This window comes from Panthera pardus, unplaced genomic scaffold (genome assembly GCF_024362965.1).
Source record: "Panthera pardus isolate Hobbes unplaced genomic scaffold, ASM2436296v1 HiC_scaffold_15, whole genome shotgun sequence".
Taxonomy (NCBI): Eukaryota; Metazoa; Chordata; class Mammalia; order Carnivora; family Felidae; genus Panthera; species Panthera pardus.
In genome coordinates, this window is record NW_026526710.1 from 22048788 (window position 1) to 22060875 (window position 12088).

At 56.1% G+C, this 12088-nt stretch overlaps 1 protein-coding gene across 4 annotated transcripts in view; it reads right to left on the reverse strand.

Annotated features, from left to right (window-relative positions):
* Positions 1-10367, reverse strand: part of TANGO2 (transport and golgi organization 2 homolog) — a 36352-nt gene extending 25985 nt beyond the window's left edge. The window contains exon 1 of one of the 4 annotated variants that reach the window (XM_019435610.2): positions 10303-10367. Coding sequence is in view for 3 of the 4 variants with exons in the window: in XM_019435609.2 (XP_019291154.1) it covers positions 9964-10093 (130 nt within the window). In the remaining variant the exon portion in view is untranslated. Of the gene's footprint in view, positions 1-9963; positions 10204-10302 lie in introns of those variants that run through there. The other 3 variants (XM_019435609.2, XM_053902252.1, XM_053902253.1) reach the window with 3 other exon arrangements.
* Between the last annotated feature and the right edge of the window lie 1721 nt (positions 10368-12088).

Consider the following 12088-nt stretch of genomic DNA (forward strand, 5'->3'; position numbering starts at 1 on the left):
GAGCCACCTGTAGGTCTTTGTGTGGATGACACCATGTCCCTACCTCTCCATTCATTTCTGCTTACTGGTCTGGCAGGGATGGGAAGTGAGGGGAGGGAGTCAGGGAGAAAGGATCCACTCTGCTAGCCACCACTGGCTCCCACAGGCCCTCGAGGGACCCCCACAACTCAGCCCCAAGTTCCTCCCTGTCCCCAAAGGTACAGACATTGGTGATACCTCAGGGGAACAATCCCTATCTTCAGCAAAGCCCTTGGCTGTGCAGGTGAGACGTCACCATGGTGACCAGTGCCACTGCAGAAGTGCAGGATGCTGGGAGATGAACAGCTATGTGAGATGGGCTGCTGGCCACTGGCCCCCACAGGACAGAGCCAAAGGCAGTGCCTGATGTGGAAGAGGGCCCCAAGTTGACAGGAGCAGGCTGGGTTCCCACCCCTGGGTGCCCTGGTAGTGCCCACTAGGGCCATCATCGTAGGGTCACCTGATATCAATACTGGTGGGCAGGCTGTTGGGACTGACCCTTGTAGCAAAAACAACTCAAAATGCTTAAAACAATATGCAAAAATCTTAAAAGCAGCCAAGAACTAACAAAGTCATGCAGGATTTAGGCAATATCTCAGAGAACATGAAGACCCAGAGAGGAAAGAAAGCAGAGTACCCTGGCTATGATTCCTGTCCTGAGGCACTGGTCCATCTGGGCAAACCGGACTCTGGTGACCATGGAGCTAAGTGAGACCGAAGACAAGGCCCAGGGCTGCCCCAAGATGGGAATGAAGTAGGAAACCCACCCCCTCCCTCCACCCCGTCAGGGTGAAGCTGGGCCCCTGAAAGGCAATGCTCCTAGCGTAAGGATGGACTATATCCACAGCCACCCCAAGGGGCCACAGGGACAGCACACAGAAGGGGAGAGAATCCCTGAGAAGCCACATGAGCACAGCCAGTCCGCACTGGGGGTCCAGGGATCCTCATGCCAAGACTTGGTTTGAGTGGCTCCTGCACGGGTAAGTGCCCTCAGGCACCTGGCAAGCCAAAGTTCTCATCTTCATGCTAAACCTCCAAGAAGGCTCACAAATCATTTCAAGGACAAAGAGAAGGACAGTCAGAAAGAACCACATAATGAAACAAAGCACCATAAGAGCCAGCAAAAAGTGATCCCCACATGTCTAGTAAACCAACCATGCTCTGACTGCAGAAAAAGCTTGAGAATATGTGCAGCAAAAGTACATGAGACAGAGTAAATCAGGAGGTTCACAAAGCACTGGAGAGGACTTTGAGAAATCAGAAGCTATAGTAACCATGAATTAAAACTCAGCAATGGGGGCACCCGGGTGGCTCAGTCAGTTAAGTGCCTAACTCTTGACTTTGGCTCAGGGCATGATCTCACCATTTGTGAGTTTAAGCCCCTCATCGGGCTCTGTGCTGACAGCGCAGAGCCTGCTTGGGATTCTCTCTCTCCCTCTTTCTGCCCCTCCCCTGTGCGCTCTCTGTCTCTCTCTCTCTGTCTCTCTCTCTCTCTGTGTCTCTCTCTCTCTCTCAAAATAAATAAACTTAAAAAAAAAAAAACCCCCACCTCAGCGGTGGGTTCTAAATTAGCAGATTAGACACAGCTAATGAGACAGACCAACTTGTCCAGAACGCAGTACAGGGAGGTAGGAAGCATGTGGCACCTCCTGGGGACCTAAGTGTCCCACCTGCCACATGGCTGTAGCCCAGCACCGAAGACGTAGGCCTTCTCACCCCCAGGGAGCTGGTCTCTCCCACAAACGAGAATTCTCCAGGTGAGGAGGCCAACTGGCACTGTCTATGGCAACCAGACCAACCATGGTCAGTGGGGGAAACCCTGCCAGCCCATCACTTCTGAAATCCCACCTACCCGAAGCCCCGAGACAGAGGGCTGTTCTGAGGGCTGCTCCCCCAGGGACATGCTGCCCCACCAGGGACATGCAGCTCTGGGTTGTCAGAAGAGGTCATCATGTCTTGGCCTGCTGTGCACCTCTCTGGGCTGTGTGCCCAGTTACTGAGCAAGGCCATTGGCCGGGAGCAGCTCTGGCTACTGAAGCTCACAAGCCAGAAGCAGAGCCCTCCAACTTGGCTGTAGGACCTCACCATCCTAGCCAGCCTGTGTGGGTGGCAGACCAGCCCTCCAGACAGTGGTAGTGGGGAGGGCTCTGCGGTTGGAGGAAAGGCCACTGATGAGTCTCCAGGCAGCCTGGCGCCAGAGTTGTGGGCACAAAGCCCAGGGCTGCGGCCTCGATGAAGACGTGGTCATTGGGAGGGAAGGACCAGAGGAAAGCCAGCCCCTGGGGAGGGGACCATCAGGAACTGCCTTTCTCTCCAATCCCTCACCCCCCACTCAAGCCAGGCCCGCTGCCCACCGGCCCCACCCCTTCGCGGCTTCACTTCCCACCATGCCAGCACCCTCCTTCACCTGGGCAGGTCCCATGGGTGCAAGGCCCTTTTCCCAGCATGCCCCCACCCAGGCCCTGATGAAATGCTACCTGACACTCTGTTTGTTGGGCCACCTTCAGGGCTGACTTTCCGGGCTCCCAGAGCAAGCTCTGGAGACAGCCACCACGGGCTGAACACAGGATAGGCGGGAGGCTGGAACCGCCAACAGTGGCAAACAGTATCCTGCCCCCGTTGCTGTATGCCTGCCTGCCTGGCAACTTGGGACACTAAGAAAACACTGCTCTCCACTTTCCACAGTTCTGAGGCTGGCACCGTGGGAAAGGGAGGGGGAACGGCTTCAATAGACCCCACCATGCCAGGTGGGGCTGGGGTTCATCCATGCTAGGTGGCTTCTCTGCTTGTTTTGGGGAGCTTACCCTCAAAGGACACCAGAGCTGGTAAAATGTGTAAGGGAGGGTGGTGTCCTGGGCAGAAGCATGCCTGGGCTCAATGACATCCTCACCCCACTGGTCCCCACCTCTATGAGGCATGCAAGCCCAAGACTTCATGGAGTATCTGGATGCCCATGGAAGCCCATAAGCCAAGGCTCACCCCAGAGAGCCAGGGCCAGCCCACAGCTGGAGGAAGAGACAGGCAGGAGGGTGCTGAGGGGGTCCGATTAGGAGCCTTGCCCATGTGCCTTGGTAACGGGGTAGCCATCTGATGCTGTACTCAGAGGGAAGGAGCAGGCACATGTGGGGTGCTGGAATCAAGTGGGCCTCCTGACCCTGCACATGTTCCCAGGAAGGCCTCCAGAAGGCCAGACACCCCCAGCACCGCACATCTTCACTGCCCTGGCACATCCATAACCCCCTCCACCCAGCCACATCACAGAAATGCTCAGAAACCGGCATGCCCACTGCAGTGGCCCTGGTGGCCTCACCATTCTCCCAGTGGTCGACCCACCCCAGGGCCTGAGAAGCCCCTGGGAAAGCTAGTGATCGGTGACAAAAAAAGTCACCATGTCCACACACGGTCCCACTGGGGCTGCTGTCTCACTCAAGGGTACAGCCGGGCCTCAGAGCTGCCCACAGGGATGGAAGATCCCAGACAGTGGCCCAGGCCGTGCAGGGGAAGCCACATGAGCAATGGGGCTAGAGAGTGAAGCTTGTCAGGTGGCCAACTGTCCTGACAAGTGTCCAAGATACCTGCATGGCACAGTGGCTGGCGGGGGTGGGAACAAATCACTTCATGCTAATTGTGTGCACTGGAAGAGACACTTACTATGGCCTGGACTGTTCGGTAAAGAAAACCACGGGGCTGGGCCCCACTAGCGAGGAGGTGGCATCAGCAGTCAGTTGCTCAAGCTCCATGCCTCTGGAGCATCCTCACCACGGGTTCCTAGCGACGCCACATTCCACAGCTCACACAGACTCTCCTCACTGCACACAGCAACCAGGCAATCTTTGTCATAACCAAGATTTCACATAAAAATCTGTGAGCATGGCCAAGACAACTCTGTTGTACAAAACTACCCAGGACTTTTCTGGCATTAAATAGGGCTCAGCATAAAGTCCTGCAGCAAACAGAAAGGCTGCAGCTCTGGAAGTACGTTCTCTGATGCCATCCGACAAAGGCCCCCAGCCCAGGGACTGTGACTCAGGCCAAGCAGGTGCATGAGGCTGTACTGGGAGCAGCACACCCACCGCCCGCCTCACACCTACCCATTCAGCCTCGGCCTCCTGCTGTGTCCTTGGCCTGCCTAGAAACAGCCCTGTGGAAGGAAGCACCATGTCCCCTGGGGTGACAGCCTGAGGGTGCACCTCTGCCCCGTCTTCCACCGGGAGCCTGGGCGGATCCAAGGTAAGCACCTGTGCAGCACAGGCCTGCGCTCCCTGCACACCCCTGGAGCCCCTCAGCACACCTGAGCCCCAGCCTGAAGGACCTACGAGGTGTGAGGCAAAAGCAAGAAGTTTACTTCAAACCAAAGCCAAGGGCTTCCCCTTTCTCTCTGAAAAACCTAGAGGAAGTCTTCCCAGATCATAACTCCTGCTTTCCTCTGCCCTAACCACTTGAGAATTCTGCAAAACCGGAAGAATGGGTCATGAGTTCGGCACCAGTTATTCTTAGCACACGGTGCTGGCTGCAAAGCACGGAAGCTTTCCAGGCACTCCCAGCCCATCTGCTGATAAGGCTTTCGAGAGTTCTCTGCATGCTCCATTCTGCCTGCTCACCCGCTGCCTCTGAAACCTGCCTTCTCCAGCTGAGGCCTCCTTCTTCCTCCCCTGCCTCCCAGAGAAACCAACAGCACTATCCTAATGGCCAAGTTCAGCCAGGTAAACTCCCTCTTTCAGAAGAACCAGGCTCCTCAGTTGAGTCAAGCCCGAAACCTCACTCCACGTGGCATCTAACAAGAGCGTGACAAGAAAACAACTCAAGCAGGCAGGCAGATAGCCTGGCCAAAGATGGGCCAGGGCCACATGCCAAGAGATGTAGTGACGGCTGCAATGGCTCAGGTGAGGGCTATGTGGGGACAAGGCCTGGCACCTGGACTGACCAATGGTGAAGATCTATTTCCCTGGCCAGGGAGGGCAGGTCAGCAACCTCATGGAGGCTCACTGGGAGAGTAGGCAAGAGGGGCCTAGGGCCACACTGATAGGACCTCACTGTCACTGCCAGCCCAGACGGGGAAGGACCTGGCAGGGGGATGGGACAGACCTCAGTACTGCTGGGTCGCCCATCTCCCTCTTATGTATTCCTGATGCCACACAGCCGCCGGCCCCACACTGCCTGGGGGCTAATGGGCAGCACACACTGACTGTGCCAGCCACTCACCCCACACCGACCAGCATCCTCTCCTCCAGCGTTTGCACCAAGGCTTGCTCCCTTCCCTTCCTCCTGTCCCACCTGTCCTCCTACATCTGCTGCCCTCTCATCCATCCCCAGCCCAAGGCTCCATGCCCCCTGCAGCCACAACCAGCAGCTCCCATGGACCAGCGGAGTCTATGATTGTGGTTTCCACAGCCAGGTTACCCAGGAGCACACTCTCATCTGGAAAGTTTCCAAGCATACACATTCTACAAGAGCCCCGTATCTGGTCAGCTATATGCTTCCAGATCTTTCTCAGCAAAGTATGGGTATGCGTTGTGGGGTTACCCTGACGGCCTGTCTTCCTGCTGACTGGCCGTGCACACCTGTCCTCACTGAGGGGCAATGACCCCCAGCCTGCTAGCTGCTGCACAGCTTTCCCAGGGGACACGTGCCTTCACTCTACCTCTTGGCTCTGCCCGGTGTTTTGGTCCCATCAAGTTTCTACCCCCTGCAGAATGCCACAGGGGAGCCGTGTGCACATGCTCTGCAAATGGGTTGAAGAGGGTACAGAGACCCAGGAGGCAGAATGGCCAGTGAGAGGATGATGCTCTTAGGTGAGCCCAACTCCCTCCAAATATCCGGCACAGGTACCATCTGCTGTGCAAGAGGAGTGTCCTGACCAGCACCACAACCTGCCATGGCAGCCCTCCTCAGGGTGGCAGGAAACACCCTCACCATGGTTTCACTGGCAAATCCCAGGGGTTGTGCATCTTACAGCCACCTGCACGCCTTTGTCCACAAATCACCAATTTGGGTACAGGATCCTGGGCTTTTATTGCGCAATCTGTAGTGAGGTACATGTGGTGTGGGCAGGCTCACAACCTGTCTGCTCCAGGAGCTGCAAATATTTTCTTCCCGTACTGCCCTGCCTCGTAGCCTTGCCTGTGGCACTGCCTATCGGAAACTGTGTTACTTTACCACAAGTTTTCCCACTCCTACTACAGAGCAGCAACCCTCCCTGTCCCCAAGTTAGAGCCCATTTCCCTGGGCTTCCTTGTATGGTTGTATTTTGGCTTAGTTCTCAGGTCAGCCTGTGGTCTGCTCTGGTGGGTACTGTGTGGTACGGACCCCCTTGCCTCCCAGCTACTGGGCGTCCATTCGGTCCATGTTGGGCTTCCTACCTCAGCCATACCCAGACACCCAGTCCCAGGTCTCTGCAGGGCCCTGTCATTCATGAAGCCTCTCAGCTTTGGCACATGCTCTGGTATCTGTCTGGAGGACAAGTCTCCCTCTTGGCTAGTCACTGAATTTTCTAAAACTCTAACAAATTGTGCTGGGCCATGCCCCACCCCTGCTTACCACACCTGGCACTGTGCGTGTGCCAGTGTCCAGGAAATGACACAAGCGAGCCCCATGGCAGACAGCACACTGCTCAGCACTCGTACAGAAACCAGAAATAAGCAAGACTCATCCATTAGGACAGAAGTCAGGGCAGGGCCACCTGGTCTGGGGGACAAGAGGGGACACAGGGGACATTGGGGTACTGGCATAGCTTCTTGACATGGATGCTAATGGTATGGCTGGGCCCACTGTACAACCCATGGAGGTGCTCATTTAAAGCATATGCACTCTTACAGGCAGGCTGGCGTGGGGAGGAATTCCGGAAAGGCTGAAGAAGAGGCTGTTTGTTTATGAGAGACTGGGCAAGAGTGGACCCAGCCCTGGCTCAAACCCTTCAAAGCAGGACCCATTGCAGCTGAGCTGCTGTGAGTTCCGCATGACACACAACCCACATGAGCAGAGAGCAAAGCCACACCTGACAACCGGGGTGCCAGAGGAGGGGAGCCTAAGCCCTCCGTGGGATCACTTTCCTTTGTCAATTAAAAAAGCCAACAGGGGGGCGCCTGGGTGGCTCAGTCGGCTGGGAGTCAGACTTCGGCTCAGGTCATGATCTTGCGGTCCGTGAGTTCGAGCCCCGCGTCGGGCTCTGTGCTGACAGCTAGGAGCCTGGAGTCTGTTTCGGATTCTGTGTCTCCCTCTCTCTGACCCTCCCCCGTTCATGCTCTGTCTCTCTCTGTCTCAAAAATAAATAAACGTTAAAAAAAAAAATTAAAAAAAAAAAAAAAAAGGCCAACAGGCCTCTGGACGACATGCTAGGCCAGAATGCAGCAAAGGATGACAGGAATGCACATGAATGAATGGGAAGGTATTCTGGCCTCAACAGAGCCGAGGGGGCCTAGACACTCGTTAAACTGAGGCTTCCGATTCACATCACATCAGTCTCCTACCAGGCTGGCTGCACACGTTAAGGCTTTGCACAGAGGTTACCTGGACCCAAGAATCTGCAGCCCCATTTCACTCTGCCAAGCACTTTACACGTTTTGGGATAATTTTTAAGGCTAGACAGCCTGACTTTTTCTTTAGAGCATGCAGAGGACAGGGGCCCTCCGGCTTCACACGGCAGGGCTGAGGAGCCAGACACCTCATCCTCGCCCCATGCGGCCCAGGCTATCACTGTGGCAGCCCCCAGGGCCAGAGCTGGAAAGCATCCACTGCTCTTTTCGCATGATGCGTAATGTCTTCCCAGCAGCTGCCAGCAGAGGAGGTAAACACACATGGGAACACAGTGTTGCTGTTCTGGGGGCCTTGGCTGAGAAAGCCCTGACGTCTGTAAATATTCTGAGCAGCGGCCCATTGCAACATGCCCCCCCCCCCCCCCCCGCCCCGCCGCCGCCAGCACGCCAGCCCAGCTCAGCTCAGCAACTGAGACTCTACAATCTATGCTTTGTCGTTCTGGTTGAGTGGCATTTCACCGTGACAAATTTTCCACAGGGATACTCTCTCCTAAGATCTCCACGATGCTTAGGGAGCACTAATTCAACCCCACACCAAGTGTCACTGTCCCTGCATTTCAAAGGAGTGACACACATGAGGGGAACAATGAATATTACAGAAAGCCCTGGACACAGGACAGCCCCTGTACCTTAACCCTTCCTGGCTTCCCCACAAGCCAGGGGCCAGCCCAGCCTCACAGTGGCCCCACTGCCCCCATGCTTAATAAAGGACAAAGGAGTATTCCCACCAACCCCTCAAAAGATCAAAAGAGGGTGAAAGCAAGCACTTAAAATTAGTGTGGTCCTGAAATCTTTCACAGATGTACCCTGAGTGTCAGTAGCCACCAAGAGATGGTGGACGTCTTTTTTTACTTTTAAGTATATATATATCATTTTTGCAAATCTAAAAAAGAAAAGTTGAGAGAGATTTAAAAAAAAAAAGGCTGCACTGATAACCTGGAAAGGCAGCTCAGTGTCCTGAGGCAACCTTGTTTTCATGGAATCCATCACCCAACCCCCATGGTCTGGACCAACAGATTCCATGGTGCTGTCCTCACGAACAGACATGTCACCAAAGGATGGACTCAGTTCTCACACATCTGGTGTGTCAATGACAAGTGTGGCACCACTTCTAAAAGCCCTTCCAGCCTCTCTGCCATAGGCCATTTAACTCCAGACATACTCTGGAGGCCCCTCACTTCTCCACAGAAATCCTCAGAAATAGCAGGCTGAGAAATAGCCTCCACGGGCAGGCACCAAGGATGCCTTCAGAGAGCTTGCCCTCTGGTGCAGAAGCCAGACACAAGAACGAGACCCCAAGACATTGCACAATTACATCCACAGTGAAACATAACTAAAAGCCCACAAAATGAGGTCACAAAAGAAGCATAGGGCAGTAACAACATCTCAGGGACTGGGCAGCCAGGGCAGAGCTGATGGCCAGTTTCCTTCATTCAGGGAAGGCTGTTGTCACCACATATCCAAGCAGGCAGTGGCAGCAACCCAGTCAGAGTGGCCTGCGGTCTGTGGACACATCAGTATCATGAAGTCACAGGAATGGGGCTAATGATCAAAGGCCAGATAAGGGGGGGGGGCGCACCAGGGTAGCCCACCCACCACACAGGAGCACTATGATCCTGGAGAGGAGGGGACAGAGGCTCTACTGCGTCCTCCTGCCTCCAGGCCACCAGACAGGTCACCCAAAGCAGGCAGGATCCTGAGACAGTGGCCCAGGTGGAACAGAGGCACTGGAACCTGGCCCTGGCTCTGCGTGACCTTGGAAACACCATCTGCCCTTCAGCCTGAGTTTTCTTCGCTGTGGACAGCATCCAATCAATGAAGATTTGCCCAAAAAAGTTGCCCAGAGGATTAACAAGCAAGTTTGAGAAAGCATTCCAAAGTGCTACCAGCTGTAGGCACCTCTTATAGCTGTCATCACATCACATCTGCCTCACGGAAGAAAGCTCTGAGCCTAAACAGCAGCAGCAAAACAGCAGTCAGCAGGTCAGGAGCAGGACGCCAGGCCAGGCCTGAGCCCAGCATGTGATATCCCTGCTGGAGGAAAAGGGCTGAGGCTCAGGGATTGGTCCAAGGGCAGAAGACTCTGTCTAAAGCTGTGGCCCAGGGGTAGGCCATGAAGCACCTGACACGCTGCAGTCAGGGAAGGGGGTCTGAAAGCCCAGCACCAGGGCTAGCCCCTGCCCTGGGTGCAGCCCTGCCCAGCCCCCACCCCCGAAGCCCTGGGAGATGGTCTGACCAACTCCTCCACCCCAGAAAAGGCGTGTCCAAGCGCAGGGATGACCCAGCACTTGCTGCCTATTCAGACATACATCAGCTGTCACCTGGCTGCCCCGCAGCAGGCCACATGGAGGTGGCACCGTGACTCAGGGCTTCAGAGCTGTCTGAGGGCGTAGCCCACCCACCCTGCAGCGACCACGCAGCGACCACGCAGCTCCCAGCCCAGCCAGTCTCTGCTTCCCTGCAGCGAGACCGGCCCTGCCTTGCCAGTGGACCCGGCTTCCCATTCTGGCGGGGATCACTAGAAACGCCTTCCAGTAACGCATGGGGCGCTTCCTCCGGCTCGGTTTAGTCTCTCAGGACCCGGCGTTGGATTTCCATTCCACGCCTCGGGAAGGGGAAACAGGCAGGGCGGGGAGGTGAGGCCCCGCCCCTCTCCTCCCTACCGGCGCCCCCGGAGCCCCGCGCCCCCGATCCCGGGCCGGCCCTGCAGGGAGCGGAGTCCGCAGGCCCGGGCCGCCAGCCACGCACTCACCGCCTCCGCCGCCACAGACTTCCGGGTGCCGCGCCCGCGCGCAGCCGCCGCTGCCCAGGCCCCGCCCCCCCGCCCTCTGAGCGCCCGCCATTGGGCTGCGCCGTTAGGGGCGGGGCGACATAACGCGACCCGGACCACCGTTGGCTGCGCGCGCTGTCGTTCGGGGTCTGCAGCCCTCCCGGCGCCCCGCCCCCAGGGCTGCGCCAAGCCTCCGGGCTGCGTGGGCGTGTGGTGGCCTCGGGGCTCCCGCGGCTTTCCCAGCCTTCCGGGCGCCCCAGCTTGGAGGACGCCCTCAGGAGGTCGCGCCACTTGCAGCGGCCCGAGAGCATGCCTTCGGGGGCCCATTAGGGACGCGGCCTGAGCTCCAGGGGCCGTAGGTCACCTACCTACCTGGCGGCCTTCGCTGGAAGCTATAGGAGGATGCCCACTTCCGGACCCATCCCTCAGGCGGGTTCGTGGCTCTGGACCTTGCCATCCCACCCTTTTCTTTATGGCCCTCAGTTTTGTCCAGCCTCTGCCACTCTGGCCTTTGGCCTCCCTCCCTACTGCAATCCCTTCCACACTCAGGACAAACCCTGGACCAGGCTCTCCGGACCCACCCAGCCACCGTGGTCTCTGAGCCCACCCGGAGGCCGATCTACAGGTCCAGGCCCCAGGATGAAGAGTTGGCCCACCCTGAGCTGTAATGGGTGAGCAAGTGAGCAAGAGGTGGGAAGGGGCACTGACTGGGGGCCCTCGCAACAGGACAGAGGCATTCACTGGACTCTCTGCCTTCTTTGACCTCTGGGCTGTGTCTGGAGCCTGAGTGCGGGGCGGGGGGAGTGGAGAGTGAGAGGCCCAGGGACCAGGGCCTACTCCAAAGTGGGCGCTCAGCAAACTATGACAAGGATGACAGTTACATTAAGGATAATAATGGACACCTGGCTGGCTCAGTCAGTGGAGCATGCAACACTTGACCTCAGGATTGTACCTTTGAGCCCCATGATGGGTGTAGAGATTACTAAATAAAATCTTTTGGGGCACCTGGGTGGCTCAGTCAGTTGAGCGCCAGACTCTTGATTTCGGCTCAGGTCATGACCTCACAGTTTCATGAGTTCGAGCTCAGCCTAGGGCTCTGCACTGACAGGGCTGAGCCTGCTTGGGATTCTCACTCTCTCTCTGCCCCTCCCCCACTAGCACTGTCTCTGTTTCTCTCAAAATAAGCAAACTTTAAAAAAATAAAGTAAAATCTTTTTTTTAAAAAAGGATAATAACAATGTGCTACACCCAGGGTCTCAATCCACAGCTGTCATTCCCCCTTTTTTACAGATGCAAACACTGAAGATCGGTGCAGTTACCTCACTTAAGGTAAAAAAAAAAAAAAAAAAAAAAAAAAAAAAAAAAGATGGCAAGTGTCATTGGCTGGATTAGCTTCCCAGTCCTGTGTGAAGACCTACTGTACTGACCCTGACTCAGAGCACTGATGCCCTGTGGAAAACTGGGGTTTAGAGAAGGAAAGGGCCTGGCTGGTGATCAGCAAAAGCAAGAATTGAACCCAAACCTGTCTGACACACCGAAAGGCCCATTCCAGCCCAACTCTCTGGCCATCTTTTCTGTGTTCCTCCTGGAACCCAACAGAAGCCCTTTACAGCCCTTTACTGAGGACTCCAGACATCCAAAGGCTCATGGCCAGCAGGCAGCAAACCCAGCCTGATGCATGGTCCTCCTTCCCACCATCCAGCAGGAGAATCCTTCTGGGCTGGTGCCAGTCATTTCCCTCAAGGCAGCCAGACCTTGCAGCCCACCC